This window comes from Gracilinanus agilis, chromosome 2 (assembly GCF_016433145.1).
Source record: "Gracilinanus agilis isolate LMUSP501 chromosome 2, AgileGrace, whole genome shotgun sequence".
NCBI classification, from domain to species: domain Eukaryota; kingdom Metazoa; phylum Chordata; class Mammalia; order Didelphimorphia; family Didelphidae; genus Gracilinanus; species Gracilinanus agilis.
Window position 1 is genome coordinate 455,888,463 of NC_058131.1, and position 25,105 is coordinate 455,913,567.

General features: G+C 40.5%; 1 protein-coding gene across 3 annotated transcripts in view; it reads left to right on the forward strand.

Moving 5' to 3' along the window:
• Positions 1 to 25,105, forward strand: part of ACTN1 (actinin alpha 1) — a 123,455-nt gene that overhangs the window by 76,215 nt on the left and 22,135 nt on the right. For all 3 annotated transcript variants that reach the window (XM_044664813.1, XM_044664814.1, XM_044664815.1), the window contains exons 4-11: positions 2,377 to 2,463; positions 3,264 to 3,351; positions 5,258 to 5,336; positions 9,394 to 9,475; positions 12,732 to 12,817; positions 20,268 to 20,360; positions 21,264 to 21,494; positions 24,883 to 25,030. In XM_044664813.1, the coding sequence (XP_044520748.1) occupies positions 2,377 to 2,463; positions 3,264 to 3,351; positions 5,258 to 5,336; positions 9,394 to 9,475; positions 12,732 to 12,817; positions 20,268 to 20,360; positions 21,264 to 21,494; positions 24,883 to 25,030 (894 nt within the window). The remainder of the gene's footprint in view (positions 1 to 2,376; positions 2,464 to 3,263; positions 3,352 to 5,257; positions 5,337 to 9,393; positions 9,476 to 12,731; positions 12,818 to 20,267; positions 20,361 to 21,263; positions 21,495 to 24,882; positions 25,031 to 25,105) is intronic.

Consider the following 25,105-nt stretch of genomic DNA (forward strand, 5'->3'; position numbering starts at 1 on the left):
ATCAAAGATCTAGCACCCAGGCTAGCAGAGAGATAGGTGAAACTCTTTCCTGCTAGGCACCAACCTTCTTTAAGCTGAATATTCTACAGCCCCTGTCCTGATAAGGAAGTGACTCTTATTGGTGTATGTAGGAATGAGACAGGAAGGAAAATATGGCACTTCCTGTCTAACAGTAAGGGAGTTTGTCCCTGCTGCAGCACTTCAGAATGTTCAGGTAGCTGTTCCTGCTTGGCCCAAGATGATGGTAGGCAATAACAACAAAGTTCTTAGATTAAAGTTAAGGGGAGTTTATTGATAATGGGGTATAGGTGAAAGAAAGGGTATTGGAAAGAGGGTTAGGTAAAACTAAGAACTAAGGAACTTCTCAGACTAAAGTTTAAGATGCTGAAAGGTCTTTCCTGTATGCTCCTCTGCTGACCCAGGGCAGACAGTCCTGGGTCAGAATGATGTGGTCTCTTGGTAATAAATAAAACTATTCGTTGGCTAAAGGGATAGTTTGGTTTGCCAGCTGAGATGTTAGTATTGGCCTGCAGATTTAGTTTGATCCTACCTAGACTAAAAATACCCACATTCCCACTCTCTCCACCCTGGATCCCCAAAGAAGTAGAAGGGCAAAATAGGAAGTGAAGTAAGTCAGGGTCTGCAAACAAGCCCCCTGGCTTATGCCAGGTTCTATATTCTAACTAGGGCAAACTGCCAAGTTGCCCCATGCAATATGGCAATATAATTTTTCATATTACAGTGTTTCAGACTCCAGGCTTGCCTGCTTCCCTATCCACTGAGCCACCTACCTGCCCCAGGAATCTTTGCAACTCAGGTTTTTTTTTTTTTTTTGCCTGCCCTTGAATGGCCTGCCCTTGCCACAGCTCCAACTCCTATTTAAAGTGGGGTACAGATAAGGTGGAATCTTTAACCTGCTCCTATAAAAGAGGACATGGAAAAAACACTTGGATTACAATAGAAGATGTGGTCCAATCTAAAGTCTGACACTAACTAGCTATGGGACCTTTAGTAAAGTAGTAGACCTTGCCTTCCTCTCTTCCAGTATGGAAATTATATTAAACCTTAAGGTTTTACCTTAAGGCATGAATTTGAACTGGTACATGCAGGAATTTTAAGTGTGAAACCTTAAGTGAATTCCATGCTCATCTTGGAGGACATTTGGTAAGTTGGACCATACCCTATGGAGGATGGAGTTAGTTCATCGGTAAATATTTATTAATGGCTTCTTGTATGCTAGACCGGAGATACACAGACAGTGAAACAATCCCTGTTATTGGTGAATTTACATTCTATTTCAGGAGGAAACATGTATACCCATAAATACAAGGTCATTTTAAGGGAGAGATAGGGAGCAGCTGGGGGAAATCGGACAAGGCTTAATGGAGAAAGCAATGCTCAGTCTGAGCTTTAAGGAATACTGGAGATTCTTTAAAAAAAAAAAAAAAAGAAATAAGAAGAGACATGGAAGTGGGGAATAAAGGACTGGGAAATCTTTTAGGTCAGTGTTGGGCTAACTATTCACTACGCCCCCACATCCAGATGTAGTGATTAGGGAATTGCTTAAGGCAGTGATGGGCAAACAATGGCCTGGATCTGGCCCTTGCGGAATAGTTTGCCCATCACTGTTTTAGGTCATGTCAGATCCAGCTTGTATTACAAGCTCTTGGTGCTTGTATTATTAGGGGCCTTTGTCAGCACCTGTGGGGGGAAAATGCCCTGTTAGGTTTATTTCTCATTAACCTTTATTCTTCCCCTTCCTTTCTTGCCTTCCCTATCCTCCTTATCATACAACCTAAGCAGAAACCTTGCTTTGAAGGGAAAAGGAGAAAGAGAATGAGCATTCAAGTATCTGAAGTTAAATTTGAACTCAGACCTGGCACTTGATCATTGACATTGTCTAGCCACCTTTACTGAGCAGTGAAGGGAGCAGTAGCTCTGCCATACTTGTGGCCTGGCATCCATTCTTCTATAGTAGAAAAGGCACTGTTTTTGTAATTAGAAGTTGGGTTCAAATTCTGACTGAATTGACTAACATTGTAGTCCACTTAGACTATTTGGACAAATGAGTGACTTATGTCTCTAAATTCATGCTCCCAGATTAGGAATGATTATGCAAAAGGACAGAGTCTGTATGACTTGTAGGGGGAAAGGTGAGTTATTTAAAATTAATTTATTTCTCTAACCTGGTCCCCAGAACCCCTTGTCTACATAGAAAAAAACAATTGTTCTTTTAAAGAACATCCTGGTTTTCTAACTCTAGTTCTCATCCTGTGTTATCCTTAATATAAAACATTTGTGGTCTCTAATCAAACTCTTATGGCTGCCCAAGACCAGGAGGCACCCATTCTAATATTTATTTGCTTTTTTCTACAGAAATTGTAGATGGAAATGTGAAAATGACCCTAGGGATGATCTGGACCATCATCCTTCGCTTTGCTATTCAGGATATCTCAGTGGAAGGTATGGTTGGGGTTCATCCACCTTCTCTTTTATTTTCCCCAAATGTTCATCTTTTCTACCTTTCTCTTTCCCTTGTATGCATACCAACTGGGGGACTCTTTCCCAGAATCTTTCCCTTTTCATATTCTGCCCAAATAGTTATCTTTTGTACTTTTCATCTTGTATGCATACAAGAACTCTTTTCCATATAGGACCTAGTCATTCTTGGGTGTGTGATGATAACCTGGATCTTTTCACTTATACACACTTAATGTATCGTGTGGAAAGTATATATCTGGAGAAATGATACTGTTTAGGGAAGGGGAAATGGGAAGGTTATTGCCTTTCTATATCACATCTGGATAGGTTTTTGGTGGTTGTTATAGACAAGAAAAAGGAGATGCATGTCTGATAGTCATATGGTGGGATAGTCCAGACCTGCTAGGTTTGGGTTCTGTGGATACCCTGTCTAGTGCTGTAGGGAAAGCTACATGTCCTGCCCTTACAACACTCCGATTCCATTGGCAACCCAGCGCCAATGCCCCTCTGGACTGGTGGGAATTTCAGTTAGGGAAGGTACAAGGCAATACCCAAAGTAATGGGGTTCCCTTCTAAGCCTCTCCTAAGAGACTTAGTGCCTTCTCATAGATGGGAGAATCCCTATTTCAGAGAGAGAGGAGATTGTGTCGGAAGTACAAAAGTGGGAGATGGCTTCACTAACTGCCATAATAGGGCCATATGTCACCCTCATATGTGTGAATGTATCCAGCAGCACCACCCATTGACCTGTCCCCAATTCTCCCCTTCTGCCCACTTCACAGAAACATCAGCAAAGGAGGGACTGCTGCTATGGTGTCAGAGGAAGACGGCCCCATATAAAAACGTGAACATTCAGAACTTCCACATTAGGTATGTCTCTTGTTTGTTTTTACCATCTTAACTAGGCTGTTTGGGCGAAAATTCTGTTAAGCCTTCCCTACCTCAATGGGTCTGTTCTAAGCAAAGATTATTTGGGACTATTTGTGGAGTATTGGAAGGACTTTTTCTTTAAAAATAAATTTATATTAATTTTTTTAGACCCTCACCTTCCATTTTAGAATCAGTACTGTATATTGGTTCCAATGCAGAAGAATAGTAAGGACTGGGCAATGAGGTTAAATGACTTGCCTAGAGTCACCCAACTAGGAAGTGTCTGAGATCATATTTGAACCCAGGACCTGTCTCTTGGCCTGGCTCTTAATCCACTGAGCCACCTAGCTGCCCTGTATATTGATTTTTTTTTTTTAGAATTTGGAAAATTTTATTTAATTTAGAATATTTTTCTGTGGTTACAAGATTCATGTTCTTTTCCTCCCCTCCCTCTCTCCCCCCGCCAACCAATGCACAATTTCACTGGGTTTTATATGTGTCATTAATCAAGACCTATTTCCATATTGTTGACCCCTATATTGATTTTTAAAATATTATCTACATTTCCCAATATAGCCCTTCCCATTTCTTCACCAAGACCTTTCCCTTGTAACAAAGAATAAAAAAAGTACAAAACAGATCAGAAAAATTAATTAACACATTAGAAAAAGGCCAAAGTTGTATAAACTGTCCCACAACCCTACATTTAGTCCCCCTACTTCTACAAGGAAGGGAGGGAAAGGTACTGAACATATATTCTTTTTAAATCATTTTCTTCTGTCTTAGTATCAATTCTAGGCAAGGGCTAGGCAAATGGGATTAAAACCTGCCAAGGATTATATAGCTGGGAGGTGTCTGAGGTCAGATTTGAACCTGAGTCCTTCCAACTCCTCCCGTAGTGCTCTATCCACTGTGCCACCTCACTGCTCTTGAACATATATACTTAGGAAAATATTCTTAGGAAAATTATCTGTTGAGAAAATGATGTTTTCTATTTCTTTGTGATCTCATATAGTTTTTAATACATGTTCATCACTCTCCATGTTTTTTTGCAATGGATGATAATCTTGGTCTAGTCTCCTGGAATGCCTGGAATAGTATATTACAAAGCATAGCAGAAGGAGCTAGGAGTAGGTAGCTATAACACAATTCAGTTAATCCTGGAGAGAGAGAACTCTAGTACTCTGTGTAAAGGAGATGATATTATAGAGTACATGATTCTTGGTATTGGCTCCCTGGACATCAGGGTATTAAAATTTAGAGATGGGGTTTGATCAGGAAGAGGTGGTCCTTTTCCATTTTCTGTTTCCCAGTCTCTGACTTGCCACTCAGCTATCTTGGAAAGAAGGGGTACCTGTATGGTGACTTAAAAAAAACATGGTCATTGTGAATCTCATATGGATTGCTCTTCAAAAAAAAAAAGAATGATGAAGGGAAATAACTGAAAAAACAGTTATCTTTTATGCATTGAAAATTATTCATTTATTTTTAAATAGTTATTAAGCAAGTTTAGTTGGTTGAATTGGTGTTCAGCTTTTATATTATTTAATATTTAAGATATTTAAGACTAGGTTGAAAGGAAGATGACTGTGTTTTCCTGCTCAGATTTTTCTCTCCATCCAAGAGAGGTAGTATGGTATAGTGGACAGAGTGCTGGCCCTGGAGTCCTGAGTTCAAATCCTGCCTCTGTTACTCAGTAGCTATGCAACTTTAGGCAAGTCCCAACTTCTCTGGACCTCAGTTCTTCATCTGTAGAATGAGAGAGTTGAACTCAAACTATCTCTAAGATTCTTTCTAACTCTATGCCCCTCTGACTTTAGGATCCCTCTTCTGCTCTCAGTCAATGACTCCAAACTCCCCTCCAAACATACATATTTCAATCATTTATTCTTTCTCTCCTCTATAGCTGGAAGGATGGCCTTGGATTCTGCGCATTGATCCACAGACACCGCCCAGAACTCATTGATTATGGAAAGTTGCGCAAGGTACTTATTGACAATTTGAAGGCAAATATTGGAAATTCTTTCTTCTGTCTTCCTTTCTTTCCCATCATCAGTGGGAGGAAGGAGAACACGGCCAAACTGCCTTGTCTTTTATTTTTTTCTGTGTGACTGTAGTCAAGATAGATTATGATGGCTAAGTGAAGCCTCTACTAGAATTAACGGAAAGCGAAAGTTAGATCGAGGACTCTTGGGATGAGTTTATGGTTCTGTCATAGACAAGAACAAAAGATAAAGCAAAATCTAGTAGCTGTCTATCAATCAATCAACTTGCATTTAAGAGCTTACTATAAGGGGAAGCTGGTCAAATGGATGATATTCTGGTTTCAAATCTAACCTCAGACACTTCCTAGATGTATCTTTCTGAGCAAGTCATTTTACCCCAGTTGCCTAGCCTTTACTTCTATTCTGCCTTGGAACCGATATTTTAATACCAATTCTATGACAGAAGGTAAGCGTGTTTTGTTTTTTTGTTTGTTTGTTTGTTTGTTTTTAAATAGAGCTTGTTATGAGTTGAGCAGTAGGGTAAGCCCTGGAAATACAAAGGCAAAAACCAGCTTTTTAAGCTAGCTCTTTCTTTGGTGTGCATTTGTGATGCCAAGCAAGTCATGTTACCTTTCTAGTTAGTGTTCTGAATCTAATAAATCCCACTGCCTACTTTTCCTGTTGACCCCGCCTGATTTCTTTGAAGTCCCATGAACATGCCTAATTATTGTTGTGGGAGTTCCAAATATCCAAATCATGGGATTTTTGTTCACAGTGGGATCTCCTAGCCTGCTTATAATTAAATAACTAAGATCTTGAATGATTCTGTACTTGCTTCCCATCTTATCTCAGGACCTATAGGGCATTATTCTATCACACCTTGGAAAAGAGACCTGTGTAGGATTTCTTTTTTCTTTTTAAACTCTTACCTTCTGTCTTGGAATCAATACTAAATATTGGTTCCAAGGCAGAAAAGCAGTAAAGGCTAGGTAATGGGGATTAAGTAATTTGTCCAGGGCCTCACAACTAGAAAACGTCTGAGGCAAGATTTGAATCTAGGAATTCCCATCTCTAGGGATGACTATCCACTGAGCAGCCTTGTTGCTCCCATGAAGGCTTCCTTCCTGGGCTTAGGGTCTGGACCTGATGCTTTAATGTCCTACTATCTCCAGGTCTGGCTCTCTATCGACTGAGCCACCTAGCTGCCCTTGCCTTAGTCTCTTTTAAACAGTAGTGATTTTAACCCATGGAGTCACCTTTTTTTCACCTTTGGACCTGGAAAGCCTAGCATCTTGGGAGCTCTGAGATAAATAACTTACCTTGTCTTCTCCCCAGAGGAAGAGCTCCCATTCTCTTCTCCTAAAAGCTTGTTGACCAAAAGTGGTCAAGACATCTCTAAGTAGAAAGATTGCCACGACCATGTAGAGACTTTTGGGGGGGACTTTATCTGTAATTAAATAATTATGGAACACTCCCCTCTATCAATACGGATCAGCATCTGATCTGCAATTTATAATTGTTTAGAGTTATCTTAGGCACTTGAAGATTAATAAATTAATAAAAATTAATTAATTTAAAAATTAATAAATTGATAAAGATTAAATAATTTGCCCATCATCACACAGTTCATAGTCCTTGGAGATAGGATTTTGAACTCAGGTCTTCCTGAATTCAAGGGCAGTTCTGTAGTCACAAGAACTACACTACCTTGCAGAAACAGTCATGTTAGACCTATGAATTCAGTGGAGAGAAAGAAGAAAATGCTGTTGATCAGTTGACCATTGGTTTGGAATCCAGAGACAAAACTATCCCATTTTGAGACAACGAAACAGAACTAGACAAAACATTTTGAGTTCTTTCAGAGTGTAAAACCTCACCTGCATGATGGAAGGAAGAAAGGAGAAGTCATCTGAATATCTACTTGTCATTTCTGGTCTTTTTCAGGTGCTTGATTGTCTAGGGCACCCTGCTAGGCTCTATATTCTGCCTCTGAGCAGGTGCCAGTCTAAAACCATTAGTGACAGCTACATTGATTATAATATTTTCTGCTGTCATCTGACTTCTCCAGAGATCTCTGACTCTTTCTGTGAGGGCTCCTGATCCCTAAGACTGGGGGTTTGGAGGTAGGGGGAGGACAGGTGTGACACTTTACAATGTGCTCATATATAAAGAGTCTGTCATAAATCAGGAGGAATTTGAATAAGACATCAAAAATGGTTTTTTGTTCTGCATATATTCATTCATCTATTTATTTATTTGTTTGCTCGCTTGCTTGTTTTCTTATTTACTTATATTTATCCCCCACCCCAATTACTCAGTCCAGTTTTACAGGGCTCCTTGTTTTACTTTTATTTTTTGCTTTTTTTTTTTTTAAACTAAGCACCATCATCAAATTATATCTGTCAGAATATGTTACTAGCATAAAAAATGATACCATGAGTTGACTATACCCATGGTTCTAAATACAGAGAAATGTGTGTGGTTACAGCTGAGGCCAAGTTGGACCTGTGAGGCAGTACTTAGAGTCAGAATAAGAGTTGTTACTTAGCAATATTTCTGGCCAGGCGAGATGATGAAATCTGACTTATGTGGATCAAGGCATTAAGCTTCCCAAAGGAATATACTTGAAAAGAAAGCATCTGAGGTTTGGGGATATGAGATCTTAGAGACCTAATTGGGAAAATGGCTTTTATTGCAGGGATTCCTGATGTTGGTCCTCATCTTTTCCTTAGGATTTGTGGATAGATTTCAAAGGAGCTGGGAATTTGAATAGGAAAAAAACAAATTACATCTTTGTTTTCACTAACCTCTAGCTGAAATTGAGCATTTCCTCCAATTATTTAAAGATATTCTCAGAAGAAGTTCATAGGCTTCATCAGATAGCCAAATGAATGGATCCATAAAACAGATTTTGTGGCACTGTTTCCACAAATCTGGCTACTTCCGAAGGGCTAGCCTTTCTTTAAAATGTATAAATATATAAGCCTCCTCCTTTAAAGAGGCTCATACATTTGTTCTAAGGGCATGAACTTTACCTACAGGCTTCCCTGTAAGGAAAGAGCTTGAGATTCCTATTTTGCAGATTGTAAAACAAAGATACTGGCTTATTATTTTTTGGGGGGACCAAGAAGGGATAATGAAAAAGAGATTTGATTATCCACACAACTTCCTGCAAAACTGAATCTTTTTTCCTCAAGAAGCAAAAAATACCCTATTGGACAAGTCCTGTGGCCACATTGTGAAGGGAAAAAAATTCGATTATTCTCATTCTCAACAGACCACCCCCTCTCCCCATTTCTCTAATTAAAAACCAAAACCAAAACCTGAACTTTGGAAAAGAAAGGAATTAAAGTCAGAACCCAGACCACTCCATTAATTGTTAGCTCACATTTCTCTGATACTTTGTACTGCTCTTTTCTCATGAGAATTCTGCAGTAAGTTGGGAACGTGCTATTTATTTATACCCATTTTGCAAAGAAATAAAACTGAGGTTTATTGCCCCTAGTTACACAGCCAGTAGGATCAGAACTAGGATTTGAACTTCAAGTCCTCATGTTCTTTTTGTCATATTGTTGCATCACCCTGCAGAGAATCCTGAGGACTGGGTACCATGTGAAGGCTTTGCCTTTTTGCCTGTTTTTTTGGATAGCCAAATCCTTTGGTATGCTGCCCCATCGAGAAAATTGTTCTTATAGCCCCCCCTCGTGGCTACATAGCAAATCAACAACAAAGCCATTCTAGCTTAGCAGAGATGGAAAGCCATTAGGGTGAAACTACCAATCAATAGGTTTCTTTGCCAAATCTGCTGCTTCTAAATAGCTTAACTTCCCTTGGCCAGGCTCATATCCAAAGGACTTCTCATCCTGGACTAAGGAGAGTTGGATTTGAATGGCCCCAGCCAGTCTGTGGGGGTATATGATTTACTCAGAAGCAGTCTCATTCAATAGAACCAACAAGTTCCTTCCATCCATCTTGTTCCCTGTACAGAGAGGGGGCTGGTCAGTACTTCCTTCAGTTCTCACATCATGCCTGTTTTTCCTCTTTCCATCCCCATTAGGATGATCCACTCACAAACCTAAATACAGCTTTTGATGTGGCAGAGAAATATCTGGATATTCCCAAGATGTTGGATGCAGAAGGTAACAAAGCTTTTGCTTTTTGTTTGTTTGTTTTTTATAATCTCATGTGGTCTTTCCTTGATTCTCTTTCCTGATGTACACACCAAACTGCCAGAGGTACAGCTAACTGCTTAGAAGCTCTCCTTTATTATAGTTATTTGAGTCAATTCATCTAGTAATCATTAAATGCTGTCTTAGTTCTAGGTACTCTTTTAAGACTTGAGAACACATTGACAAAATCTCAATATGTACATAGATAAACAAATGTAAATACAAAGTAATATTGGTGTATGTATCAAGGAGAGGGGGTGCAAATGGCTGGAGTGATTGGGAAAAGCTTGGTAGCCCATGAGCTGAACATTGAAGGGATTCCAAGAGGTACATGTGACTAGAGCATGGCCAGAAGGGGAGAAAGCTCATACAAAGGAACATAGGAAAGAAATGAGATGCATACCCAGAAGGTAGATTAGTTTGGCTGGGTTATAGAATGGATGCATAGAGAGGAATCTGAGAAGATATTTTGGAGCCAGATTGGGAAAGCCATTAAATGTCAAACAGAGGAATTCATATTTTATTCTAGAAGGAACAGGGAGCCGTTGAAAGTTCATGCAGTGGTTTAGGTAAGTGATTAGGGTTCAAACTAGAGTGAGAAAACGGTTTGGTTGTTGACAATATTATGGAAGTAGACTCAATAGGACTGGTAAAAGATTGGGCATGGTGAGTGAAGGGGAAGGAAGAGTTGAAAATGATTCCCAGGTTGCAAGCTTGAATGACTGAAGAGAGATGGTAGTGCTTAAAGAGAAATAGAGAAGTTAGAGAAAAATTTGTTCCTTTTTTGTTTTTTTGACTTTTAAAATTTGTGATCTCTATAAGACATCAAAATGGAGCCGTCTGGGGGCAGCTGGCTCAGTGGGTTGAGAGCCAGGCCCAGAGATGGGATGTTCTGGGTTCAAATCTGGCCTCAGAAACTTCCTAACTATGTGACCTTGGGTAAGTCACTAAACCCCAGGGCCTAGCCCTTACTGCTCTTCTGCCTTAGAACTAATACACAGTATTGATTCTAAGATGGAAGGTAAAAAAGAAAATGGAGATGTTCAATAGGCAGTTGGATATGTTTGACTAGAACTCAGGAAGAGATATGAGGAATGGATTTGGAGATATTATGAGTCATCTTCATGGTGGTGATATTTGAATGAGAAGAATAGTTGAATGATGGGGTCCAAGACAGATCCCTGGAATATACACATCCATAGCTGGTAGGCTGAAGATTGAGAAATAAAGAGAGATTGGAGGTTGGAGCAGGATGGAGGGAAATCATCAAATGAGCAAACTGTAGAAAGAAATGATAGAAAGACACATAGAGGGATCGGCCTTTGCAAAGAGAAATAGCTCTTCTTCCTTCGGTCTAGAGGTGAGAAAGGGGAGGGTAATGAGATATAGCATTGGGTAGACAAGGAAACTCACAGTGAATGGTCTCGATTCTCTCATTAATGTGTGAGGTAAGATCCTCTGCTATGGTTACAATGGGAGTATGGGGTGGAGAGGAGCCAGTATAGGAGAGCTTGAGGAGAGAAGAGATTTGGAATGGTTCCTATAAGGAGTGGAATAATAAGGAATTGAGTGAGAAATGGACAGAAGGATTGTTATCTAGCAATGAGAACTTAGGTAAGATTAAGTAACAGATTTGTAGTGAATCCAGGAATCCTGGTTGATTTCAAGAAGACAGAAAGAGGGAGAGGAAGAAGTCTTAGAAAAAGGAAAGTATGAAGTGGGATAGGGACCCAAGAGGCCTAGGGTCAGTTTGGAGTTATGCGAGGGTGGAAGAATGAAGTGGAAGGTGAAGAAATTCAGGACAATGCTTTGTTTGGGAAGACTTTGGAGAACCTGCAAATCAGATTCTCCAGGTTTTATGCTGTGTCAGACATTCTCACCAGGGAGAGGATGTTAGGGCTACTTTTCTGCTTTTAAGGTCCCTCCCATTTGGCCACCATTTTGGAATATATTTGGATTTTAGGTTATTGGCCTGAGTTAATAAGCAATGCCTGAAAGGATTCTCCTTTCAGGTTTTGGCTAAAAAAATGAGCAATGCTAAATTGCTCAGTTTTTGGTGTAGAAGATTAGAGGAGAGCTGGAATGGTCTCTTAGTACATCTGAGGAAGGGAGCTGGTTTTGCAGAATATGTTTGTCCCTAGGGCAGTGTTCAGGTTGGGCTGGGCACCTGAAGGACTTTTAGATTCCAGAGATTCTGCTTCCTTTTTGCTGTTGTAGGTGTTGAGTTGTTCATCAGATACGAAATTCTCTATCAGCTTTGACCACTTCTTGAGCAAGTCCTGAAGAATAAGATGACCAAATGCTAGAGAGGGGGAAGGGGTGAGAAAGACTTTTGTAACTGGCTCTGTTAAAAGCAGTATGTATCAGTATGTGAAGTTTCACCTTTTGGATTGACATTTGACTTCATATATCCCGGGGATAGGTTTAAAAAAAACAAAAACCAAAGACATCGCTTGGCCTGAAGAATTTGACATGGGATGTACCCATCCACTTTACACGTTGTCTGGATTTGCCACCAAAAGCCTTTTTCAAAAATTTCAGATTAGGGCTTAGACTTTGATACCCTGGTCCTGAATTCATTCATAGTGATATCCAAACAGGATGGGGCAGAAGCCAAAAATGGAATGTGAATCTAGATTGGTATAACTTACCCAAACCTATGAGGGGACCTCTTGCCAAAGAATGCTGCTCAGTCCAAACTAGCTTATTTCATTTTCTTAATTTCTGGAAAGGTCAGTATGTTTTCTCCTGCTACTTTCCAAATCATCTTTCACTTGGGTATCATCTTAAAAGTCCTTATTTCGTAAAGAGAGCCTGGGAGTGGGGCAGCTGGGTGGTTCAATGGATTGAGAGCCAGGCCTAGAGAGGGAAGGTCCTGGGTTTCAATCTGGACTCAGATACTTCCTATCTGTTTGACCTTGGGTGAGTCACTTAACTCCTATTGACTAGCCCTTACCACTCATCTGTCTTGGAATCAATATACAGTATTGATTCTAAGATGAAAGGTAAGGGGTTTTGTTGGGGGGATGGGGGAGAAGGGATAGAGAAAGGGAGAGAGAGGAGAGGAGGCAAGTGGGAGAGGGAGACAGATAGGAGATGTTTTGGTTCCCAACTCTTATCCACTTCCTCCTTTCACTGAGTAGGTGCCTTTTTGTCCTCTACCTTCTTTTCTCACAACCCATTCTACCAATTGGCTCTTTCTTAACTCTAGATTTTTTCTCCACAGACATTGTTGGAACTGCCCGCCCTGATGAAAAGGCCATCATGACCTATGTTTCTAGTTTCTACCACGCCTTCTCAGGAGCCCAAAAGGTATCATGGGGTGCCTAGATCTCTCTGTATACCACACTTAATCCTTCTACTAATAAATACCTAGACCAATTTTTCCCTCTCCCCTAGTCTGATTCTCTCCTTTACCCCCTTTCTTTCTCCCCTTTTCCCCAGCCCTCACCTGTAGCTACAGGTTTCTATGGTTTGGTTCCCTTTTGGTAGAATTAAGAACTGGTTCAAATAGGTATGCTGTCATCGCTTGGCTCTATCCCTGCTGACTCTTCCCTCAACTCCTTCCTTCCTTCCTTCCTTCCTTCCTTCCTTCCTTCCTTCCTTCCTTCCTTCCTTCCTTCCTTCCTTCCTTCCTTCCTTCCTTCCTTCCACTCCTTCTCCAGTGTCTGAAAGCTGTGGGGCAAGTGCCCCTTCTTACTCAGGTACAAATGGCTTGAGGCTTTGTCGTCACTAGCTTTGGCCACTGGTGAAAAGAAGAGGCTCTTCTTGGGACTTGTCCATAGTTGGCATTCAGGTGCAGTGAATGCTTTAGTGTGGACCGTAGGCAGAGTTTTTCCACTTCGTTGGCAGGTTTTCTGAGTGGGTCCTAGTTTTTTGTTGGCAGGGAACCTTTAATACCAGTCTCAGCAACTGGAGTTTTCAGAAGAAACCCTGCAACTATAATCTTCACTCTCTCCACCATTCTGCTAAGGAACCCTAAAATATTATGCCTCGAGACCTCAAGATGAGAGATTGTCCTCCTCATTTCCCTCTATATTGACCTGACTTAATGCTATCCTGCAAACAGCCCTCTGCCCAGTCCCCTTTCATGGAGTGAGCTGTAAACTCTGAGCTCTTTGCCCCTGGATGCATGCCTCTACCCCAGGGCTAAGGGCTTAACTTGTAGTTGGTGCCTGTCAGAGCTGGGGGGGTTGACAAGTCCAGATCCTATAACCCTCTGGTCAGCTCTGCTTTGGGCTACTCAGGGAGGAAACCAACAACCTTCCAGCCCCAACCTGGAGCTCAGGAAGTATAGGAGTTGAACAAGATATTGTCTCCAGTCTCACTGAGGTGGCAACAGGAGCATGTGCTCTTGTTGGAGAAATGCTCATGGCAAAGAAAGGAACCCAGCATGACTTTGACATTCCCTGACCCCAGGATGAGAAACCCCTATGGAGGTAGGAATGCTGCTTTAGCCCATGGGGCTAACCTTACTGATCATGTCCTCATCTGGATTCCCTGCTCTCTGCATGGAAATTGATGTGTCTTGTCTTGATATGCATGATAGGAAGTTTCTTCCCTTCCCCATGACTGTGCTCTTCCTCCTTTTTGCTTTTTCTTGGTCTGTTTTTCTACTGTCTGCTCTGTCTCTGCAATCTCTCCTTTTCTCTCTCTGTCTCCCCTTTTCCTCTCCACCCTTTTTCTCCCCCCTTTCTCTCTCTGTCTCTGTTTCTGTCTCTGTCTCTCTCTGTGTCTCTTCCTCTCTGTCTCTCCCTCTTTCCCTCCTTCTCTCTCTCTCTCTCTCTCTCTCTCTCTCTCTCTCTCTCTCTCTCTCTCTCTCTCTCTCCCTCGTGCTTTCTCTGTCTCTGCCTCTCCACAACTGTTTTATTTTATTCTATGTGCTGCTGCTTCTTACTTTATTCTTTCAACCTCTTTTCCTTCTTTGCGCAGATGTTGTAGGCACCCTAAGGCCGGATGAGAAGGCCATTTTGACCTATGTTTCATGTTACTGCCACGCCTTCTCAGGTGCGCAGAAGGTGAGATATAATTCCTCCCGAGCCCATTCCTCTCACTCCTCTCTGTCACTTTCCTCTTTCTTCTGGCCCTTCCTGTCATTTCTAAGTAAAAAAGCTCAAAGAAAATAGACCGATACCTCCTTTCCTTTCATTCCTAAGCATTAGTTCAAGACCCTTTTGTGTGCTCATCTGATGGGCTTTTTAACGTGGGTTTGGGGCTTATGGAAGACCTGAAAACATCAGACATTTTGGTAGTGAGGTCCTGAACAGATTGCAAATGTTTCTGTTCTTCCTTAGCTCTTTCCTAGCATCAGGGGATGCTAGCTTTTTTGTTTTTTAGGAGGGAAGGGGAGAAATGAACCAAAACTAGCCCCATTTCCTCTGCTTCTAGGAAGGAGAGCCTTTGCTGTGTACTCTCCCTGCCCCTTCATATAATTCTGTTCTCTTTCCAATATAGGATTGAATATTTGCTCCTTTCTAGCTTTGAAGCATTTTCTTTGTAGAAAAGCTCCTCCAAGAAAGGTAAACATGGATTGTCCCTTTGCCCTACTGTGGTTATTTGGAGCCCAGAGAACTATTGCCTTACCCAGAAGCATTCTGCTCCAGACCCTTGTCTGCTTTCCTTCCTTTCTTCCCCTGGGTTTGAAGGAATTATGGCTGGGATCCATTCTTAACATGATTCTCTGCCCCTGGATGGACCTCTGGCCTTTTTCATGGTCTCCCATGGGAGAGCAACACAGTCTCAAAAGGCTGCCTAGATATGCTTCCTTTCCAAATTTTTCTATTTAGCTTTTTTGTCTAATTCCCATTTCATGTTTCTCCTCATCCCTTCTCAGTACTTTTTTGAACTCCCCCATCCTAGTCAGACTGTTTTCCCCCTGTTGTGTTCCATTTTTACCATCCTTTCTCCTGTATTTTTGTTGTTGCTGTTGTTGTTTTTTTAAGGCAAGATTAAGTTAGGTAAGGCACTTTCTCTATCCTTGCCACAGAACAAACCTTCCCATTCAGGAACAGAAGCTCCTCAGAGTTTTGTGTCTTTTTTTTTTTTTTTTGGCTGAGATCACTTCATAATTACTGCTTCTTCCCATCTTTCCTTTTTTTCTCCTTCCCTTTTTCTTCTTTGCATCCATTCTTTCCTTTTGTCTCTTCCATGCTGTCCTTGTCACCTGGGCTACCATCATTAGTCACACCTACCCGCCTTTCCATCTCTAAAGCATTTGCTGTGTGATAGCCAAAGGCAGTGCATGGAAGGGAATGATTGGGGTTTTATATGTGGCAGCCTGATTGTAATATTTCTACCCTGCCTCCCACACCTGCTGTGAACATTTCATGCTCCTTTGGTCCACATTCTTGGCACAAGAAGGTCACTGTGCAGGGCAAAGTTGAGTGGGATGGGGGTCTTCTCATATCCTGGGTCAGAAGTCCTTCCTAAGGTTAGTCTTCCATTGAGACCCTGGGAAACCCAAGGAAAGGAACCACCTTGGTACCTTCCACTTTCCATGCCTTTAGTCTACTCGGGCTCCTAGGGTTAAAGCTATGCAAGCCAGTGTCTCTTTCTCCCTTAAAGCTTGGCTGGCAAGGGTGAGTAGGGGACAGATAGTGGGAGCCAAGGGTATTTGTTCCATGCTTCACTTAACATTTTTTTACCACTCAGAACCCTGACCCTTTGCTTGGAAACTTTTATTTTTCTTTCCTCCTTTATTTTCTTTGAGCTGAATTTCTGCTAAAGGTTATATGAGTACATATAGCTTAGCTGGACATTTGGGTAGTTGGGTTTTTTTCTCTGCAGGAGAGGTCTGACTCTTACAGAGGCCGATTTGCTTTTATCCTCCTTGGTTCCCCTGCTTCTTCCCATTAACCCACTTCCCCCTTAGCTCATTGATGATCTGGCTTTCTCCTGGTATGTGGATGATACACATGTACACAGGTTTGATTAATGAATGAGTGGATGACTGCTACAGTTAGGAAGTTGAGTTCAGGAGTGACAGGAATTTCATTTCAGCAAAACTTCCTTTTCCTTGTGAGTGGTAATTCTAGAGGATTTGAGGATCAGATTTTTCTGCTTTGAAAATTTCCTGATTATAGGGATGGGAAGGTATTGTCTTACATTTAGATGTAGTTATCTTCTGTCTTCCTTCCAGAGATGTAGGGGGCAGAATGGTGGAGGAGAAATATTTCTGGCTTGGGGAATAGCTTGGCCAAAGAGAGAGATAGGAAATAGAATATTACTTATGAGAAACAGAAATCAGGAAAGCCTCACTGAATCTTATAGTGCATGAAGATAGTGATGTCTGTCTGACAAGCCTGAAAATGTAAGTTGGAGCCAGGCTGTAAAAAAACAAAACAATAGAATAGCAACAATGGAAATAATAATAATAATAACTGTCCTTTATAGAGTGCTTACTATGTGCCAGACATTGCTATATGCTTTATAATTATTTTCTTATTTGATCTTCACAATACTCTGGGAAGTAGATGCTATTATTATCCCCATTTTACAGATGAGGAAACTGAAGCAAACAGTTTAAGTGACTTGGCCAGGGTCACCCAGCTAGGAAACGTGTGAGGCTAGATTTAACTTCCTTACTCCAGGCCCAATGCTCTATTTCCTGTACCACCTAGACATAGCCAGACCTATGCTTTAGAACTGTCATTTTGACAAGCTGGGTAATGATGGAATAGATAGGAGAGAGGCAATGAAATCAATTGGGAAACTATTGTAATAGTGAGAGGTGAGGAGGGCATAGACTATGGTGATGCTTGTGTGAGTGGAGAGATGGGCTAAAATCAACAAATTTGGCAACTATTTGGATGTGGGATGTAAGGAAGAAAGAAAAGAATCAGGAATTCACTCCAAGGTTGTTAACCTTGTGTTCCTGGAAGTATAGTGATGCCCTCAACAGAATAGGGAAGTTGGGAAGAAGAGCTAGGAGATGAATTCTGTTTTGAACATATTGAGTTTGAGATGCTTGAGACATCTAGTTAGAAATGTCCAATATTGGAGATGTAGGTCTGGAGTTCAGAAGAGAGACTAGAGCTTCTTTGAGACTCATTCACATAGAGATATTTGATACCATGGGAGCTGATGAGAGAGTATATAGAGTGAGGAGAGAAGAGAGGCAAGGATGGAGCCTTGTGGTTAATCCTAGGTAGAGGAAATTCAATGGATGATAATTCAGCAAAGAAGACTTTAAGAGAAGTGGTCAGGTAGGTAAGAGAACTGTATAAATAAGTTATTTCACTTCCCTTACCCCAGTGGCATCTGAATGGCAGTATAGTATGATTTCCTTATCCATAAAATAAAGGGGTCTAGACTAGGTCCCTTCTAGTTTTGATCCTATGAACCTAGCTCCTTTGACTCCAAATCTAACTCTTCTTCCTTCCTTCCTTCCTTCCTTCCTTCCTTCCTTCCTTCCTTCCTTCCTTCCTTCCTTCCTTCCTTCCTTCCTTCCTTCCTTCCTTTCTTTTCTTTCTTTTCTTCCTCCCTCCCTCTCTCTCTTTACTTCTTCCTGCAAATGAGGAAAAACCCCACTTCTAAAGTAAAACTTCCCTTCCCTCTGTATTCTCTCTTTCTGGAACAGTCATTCCCTTTGAGATTCTTCCCTGAACAAATCTCTACTTTCTGGAATTCCTCTAGCAGCAATATATTTCCCCTGAGCTTTTAAACACTTCTCTCAGGGCTCAAAAATAATTCTCTCTGTTAAAGAATTAATCAGTTCTCATCCTAAATATCTTTATATTAGTAAAGATAATAGCTCATATTTAAAGTCCACAGAATGCTTTCCCTACAATAGACATCTAGGTAGGTAGACTGCAAGTACCTGCCTTCATTTTACCACTGATGAGCAAACAGTCTCAGAGAGGTTAAGTGACCTGTTGGACAGCATATAGTTAGGGAGAATCAGAACTGGGATTCTAATCTCTAAGCCTTTGGACCATCAGGGCATGTACATAGTATAGTGGAAAGAGTACAGTTTAGAGAATCTTGATTTAAGTTTGGTTTAGTCACTTTGTGAGACTTAAGAAATCACATATTTCTCTAATCCTTATTTGAAAAAGGAGATGGTTGCATCTACCCGGTCCTTTCTTATTTGAAATCCTGTGAAATCTTCTAACCCATAACTATATATTGCTGATTCTCCATACAGGAAGGAGGTCACTGGAATTGACCATAGGCAGAAGCCCACTGAATTACCTTAGCACATCTTTTTTTAAAAAAAATTGCAATGGTATTAATTGTTGTTCCATCACATTTTTTTTACTATATCTCTCCCCTCTCCATCTAGCCATTTTTCATAAGAGAAAATAAGATAGAAAGCAATTAAGCAAAACTAACACCATCAAATATAATAATATACATAGTATTTCATATCCATAGTCTCCTACCTCTACATAGAAAGTAGGGAAGTTTAGCTCTTCTTTTAAAAGGATCAAACTCATTTTAATTGCATGTAAAAATATGTTAAGGCATATTTTAACCCAAACAGCAAATGTAAGTTAATTACACAGATTTCTTTATAGGGCTATATCCCTAATTTTTAGAAGTAGAGATATGGAAGACACTTTCCCTTGGTGCCATTGCATTCTGGGATAGAAGTCTGATGAAAGGTGATACTTTTCATGTTGTTTTGGACTGATGACAGTTGGAATAGTTCATCTCCCCTTTCCTGGTCTTCTCTCTCTCTTTCTCTCTCTCTCTCTCTCTCTCTCTCTCTCTCTCTCTCTCTCTCTCTCTCTCTCTCTTCTCTCTTTTTAACCAAAGCAGGGTATTGGGGTGAGGAGAAAAGAGATCCTTAAGGATTCAACTTTTTAATTCTGATTTTATTTATCTGCTTATTTTTTTTAAGTATGAATATGCCAGCTTAGTTTACTGAAATGAATATCAGGAACCAGATTGTCATTTAGTAATACAGACTGAATTGGACCAACTTTCCCAAAGTGGGGATAATTTAATTTTATGCTGAGATCTTAGAGGCCTCCTCATTCCTTGTTATTTATCTTTTTTGTCAGAATGACATTTTCTGTTGTATGAGACCAGGCTGAGAATAAAAGTATCACAAGATTTAGAGCTAGAAGGGATGTTAGAGGTCATTCAGCTTATCCTTATTTTACAGAAAGGCCCAGAGAAGGGCATTATTGACCTATCCACAAACATGGATATCCTGTCTCAGTCTAAGATTCAAAACTAGACTTCTGCACCAAATTCAGTGTTCTTTTCACTATTCTCTGTCCTCTCTGGGAAATTAGTATTAAGTAAGACTCATCTACCTTTATGTTCCCTTCAGCCTTATGCTAAACATTAAGATTTTGAACATAGAATTGGAAATCTGGTGCTACCTCTTTATTAGTTAAAGTGCTTTTCAAGGAAGGAAATTTTTGCAACCTGCCCTGATAACATTAATTACTTTCATCTTCAGGAAGTTCTTCCTTGTCTTAAATCTTCCTAAATCCCTCCCATTGCAGTTGAAGCCTACTTGGTTTTGTTTAAGCATAACAAACACAAAGACAATTTGGTCACTATCTTTTGTTTAATAAATGTGTGTATGCTTTGGCAACCTATATGTAATTTTTCTCTTAGGCATTTTCCTCTTATAGTAAGAATAGGAAGACACTTTAATGTCTCTGTATGAACTGGTGATGGTGACCGCTCGGGAGGTGTGAGATGAAGATGGCCCTGTAGCAGATAATACCCTAGTTTCCAGTGATTATGCTGAGGGCAGCGTACAAGTGATTTTTCTTTTTCTCTCTCACTATTCTATTGTAAGGCGGAGACAGCAGCTAATCGGATCTGCAAGGTGCTGGCAGTCAACCAGGAGAATGAGCAGCTGATGGAGGACTATGAGAAGTTGGCCAGTGATGTAGGTACCAGCCCAGGGCATTGATTCAGCCCAAGAAGGAAAGATGAGAGAATCCTCAGTGTTCTCATGTCATTGTCTAAGCTCGTTTTTGGGAGAGTAGGATACATTCTGATACTGTGTGTGCTCAGTGGTAACATCAAAATTTTCCAAGAGTTATATGAACAACTTTGTATTTTGTACAAAAGTTGTATAATATGGAAAGATAAGTAATAGAAAGAGGACCAAGATGGGAATCAGGAGTCCTAAGATCTGTTTGTAGCTCTGACTATTTAATTATATGACCCTGAGCAAGTAATTTTCTTTACTATAAAATGAAGTAGTTAGTTTGGGTGATCCTTAAATCCATTCTAGATTCCATGACTGTACTATTTGTGTGTGCATGTATATATATATATATATATACATGCACGCACACACATAAACAGAGTAATGTTTTCTGTAAACCTGGAAAATGTCATTGTCTTCAGGTAGGGGGAAACATGTTGGCTATGATGTGAAAATGACCTGGTAGTGAGTTTTGATTAATTTAAATAATAGACCTAGAATGCCAAGGTTGGGCTGACAATTGTGTGAAGACTCTGGATTTATACAGGATCATATAGGACCTATTCCTGGATCTATTCCTAGAACACATCTCAGAAGCCTTTTAGTCCAACTTCCTTTTATAAATGGGAAAACTGAGGTCCAAAATGAATCATTCAAGGTCACATAGATAGTTTCAGAGATGGAGTTTCAATCTTCTTAGCTTCATAATCAGTTCTATCTGTTGCACCAAGCTCCCATTCAGCTACAGAATTTGGATCATGAGGTTTAGGCAGTATCAGAAGGATAAGATGTCAGTTATTACCTCCTCTCCTTATACCTTATTGCTGTCTCTGAGGCTTTCCTCTCTTCCTGTCTTAGTTGCTGGAGTGGATCCGCCGTACTGTCCCTTGGCTGGAGAACCGGGCCCCTGAGAACACCATGCAGGCCATGCAGCAGAAACTAGAGGATTTCCGAGACTACCGCCGCCTGCACAAGCCCCCTAAGGTCCAGGAAAAGTGCCAGTTGGAGATCAACTTTAATACATTGCAGACCAAACTCCGACTCAGCAACAGGCCTGCCTTCATGCCCTCTGAGGGAAAGATGGTCTCGGTGAGTAGAAGACAGATGGAGATGGGCAAACTGCTTCTGAAATGGTAGTAGTAAGACCTGCTGTCATGCTTGGCTCTCAGAGCATACAGTGATGTTCCAGGCTCAAACAAAACTTTATTCATTTTTTCAGATCTATTGATACTTATAATCCACATCACCTTCCCTCCCTCCCTCTTTCCTTTCCTTTCTCCCTCCCTCCTTCCCTTCCTTCCTCCCTTTCTCCCTCCCTCCCTCCCTTCCTTCCTCCCTCCTTCCCTCACTCCCTCCCTCCCTTCCTCCTTCCCTTCCTTCCTTCCTTCCTTTCTTTTCTTCCTTCTTTCTTTTATCCCTCCCTCCCTCCCTTCATTCACTTATTCTTTTGTTCCTTCCTTCCCCCCACCTCTTTTTAAATAACCCTTACGCTTCTGTCTTAGAATTAATACTAAGTATTGAATCCAAGAGAGAAGAATGCCAAAGGCTAGGAAATTAAAGTTGTGTCCAGGGTCACATAGCTAGGAAGTGTCTGAAACCAGATTTTAACTGAGGTCTGACTCCCTATCCACTGATCTACCTAGCTCTGCCTATATCAACCTAATTTCAAAGTTATAGCCTGTAACAAACAAAAGAGGGAGAAAAAAAGCTATTCAGTAAAACTTAACACACACATCAGTGAAGTCTAACAGTATAATGCATATGGACTAAAATGCAAATGAAGAAGATTCCACTGATTGCTTGGCATGAAGCGAATCATTTCTTATGACCATAATGACTCATATTCAGGAATGTAATATGTTTCCATTCCTTATTATTGTTCTTTTGGAGGAGGTGGCCTATATTCTTTTTGAAGAACAATCTCCCTGATTTCCAGTTATATATAATGGTCCCACACCTCTGCGAAGATGGGAGGAAAATCAAGCAAAATTTTATTTAAAAAAAAACAACAGCTTTTTTTTTATCTTTGAACTTGATCACTCCCCAAAAGAACATTTCCCCATACTTGGCAGAAAACAGGAAGAGGACAGTTTATGACACCATGTATATGTATATGATACCACTTGCAAAGAAAGCTTTACTTAGGCATCCTCTTTGCAAAGAGCTGATTAGCTGTGTTACTATTCCTCTGGATTTTAGGCTGCCGTGATTCTATGTCATGATTCTTATAACACCATAGCAGACCCTTCTTTACCTTATGATGAAGACCATAATGCCTACCTGTAGACCATGTTTCTGGCTACATTCACCCAAGCCCTGGCCAGATATCTACAGCAGATTTCCTTTTTTATCCCCCGCTTTAAATCCTAACCTTCCATCTTAGAATCAATACTAAGTATTTGGTTACAAGCAATGGGAGTTAAGCAACTTGTCCAGGCTCACACAGCTTGGAAGTATCTGAGGCTACATTTGAACCCAAGAACTCCTGTCGCTAGGCCTGGGTCTCTGAGCCACCTAGATGCCCTATAGATTTCCTTCTTGACCCTTTCCTGGGACCTGAAGGGATGATATTCTTCATTGGTATTAAATAGAAACAGAAGCCTCTAACCCATAATAAGGATCCCTGCAGGTGCATATTGACTGAGAAAGTCACATATTAATATTACCTATGTTTTATAATTTTTATTTGTCAAGTTAAATATTTGTCAATTATATTTTAATGTGGTCTGGGCCATATTTGGGAGTGTTGTGTGACCTCTAATGTAAAGGATAAGAAACTACAAATTAAAGGAAGTCAAGAAACTTCCCTTAGATAGGGCAGTCCATTTGCATTTTTATATGAAAGTCCTGGTGACATTATATATAGAAAACCAGCCTTGGAGTTAGGAGGCCCTAGGTTCAAATCCTATCAGCATATTGGCTATGTGACTCTCTCAATGGCCAAGACAACTCTTGTTAAGACTATTATTTCCAAAGCAGGTACTGATCTGCATTGGTTTTCTTTGTTGGGAATTTCCTGTCCCAAAGAAATTATATTCCTGCCCACTCCCACCCCCCCAAAAAAAGAACAATAATAAGGAATGGAAACATGTTACATTCCTGGCATATGAGTCATTAGGGTCATAAGAAATGATTTGCTTTATTCCAAGCAATCAGTGGAATCTTCTTTAGGTACTGATTATTGTAGCTTATTATTGGACCATTAAGCATTTCTCTTGCTGCTAAATACTTGACTTAGAAGCCTAGAACAGTGGCTTCTGGGAGATTGGCATCTCTTTCTAATAAATGTCTTCTACTTTTTTAATATTATCAAGGACCCTCTGACTATCCCATGGGTACAAAGATCACAGTTATGATTAGTCTATGATCATTTCTGAGAGGCTTGTACATTTTATGAAAACAACATTTAAAGAATATAATAAAATGGAGTAAACCTTGAAGAGATATTTGAACAAAATTTGGTGTTTAGATCCTTGCCTTGAAGCATTGTGAGGAAATTACTTTGTAGTTCATCACATGCTATAACAATGTGAGTTATGTAGATATTGTATAGTTATATAGATATTGTCTAACCCCCACCCACATCAGCTTACAATTATTTGTGTTTTTCATGTATTTGTCCTGTCTTGTAAACTAAGCTCCAAAGTTAAAATCTTTAACATAACCCCTTCCTTATTATCTAGTATAGTGTCCTATCTGTATGACACTAATTATTAATTCTGAGGTGTAGATGGAGGGATTTTTACCTTGCAGAAGGTCATATGATGGGGGGATGGGGGAGCTGTGTTCAAGAATGTGAAGAGTTGTCACATGGAAGAGAGACTATATTATTTGTCTTGTTCAAATCCAAAGAGCAGAACTGAGAATTGGAAGATTCAGGGAGGCAGATTTAGGGTTTTACGTTTGAAGAGAAATCTTCCTGATTTCCAAAATACTCTAAATTAGAGTGGACTGCTTCTGGAAACAGTGGATTCCTCTTAAGTAGAGATCTAGAAGAAAAGGCTGACCATTTATTGGGAAAGTTATTGAAGGGATCTTAAAGGCTAAAGGATCCTAGTTTTCCTGCTTTCTTTTTAACATTTGTCAATATAAGTTTTGGTAAGATTCTCAGTGAAGTCACAGGTCACATTCTCACTCTGGCTACTCATGCACACAAGGTTTTCTCACTCTCTTGCACCAGAAGAATGCAGGAAAATGTCTGTCTGAGAAAACTCAAGGAGAGGAACAGGACTTTTTTTTTTACTGCTGGAACCATTATAGCTTGGGACCATTATGGGACTGGGGCTAGTTGGGGTGAGCATGGTTAAGTGGATTGGAGAATTCTTATCCTAGAAGAGACAAGGATAGCTGATGCCATGATGTATGGAATGAACTGGAAGTGGACCAAAGCCCAGGTGGGGCTAGGAGCTGGGTTTGTTGAAGTGAGCCCAGCTGTCCAGTGCTACCCTTTTTTAATTACCTTTATCTGTCTCTCCAGGATATCAATAATGCATGGGGAGGCCTGGAGCAGGCAGAGAAGGGCTACGAGGAGTGGCAGTTGAATGAGATCCGGAGGTTAGAGAGACTGGACCACCTGGCTGAGAAGTTCCGGCAGAAGGCCTCTATCCATGAAGCCTGGACAGATGGTAAGGCCAACCTCAGAGAGATTCTGACCTGCTTTTTATATGATTTCCTGCAGGGGACCTTAAAGGCTAAGGGAT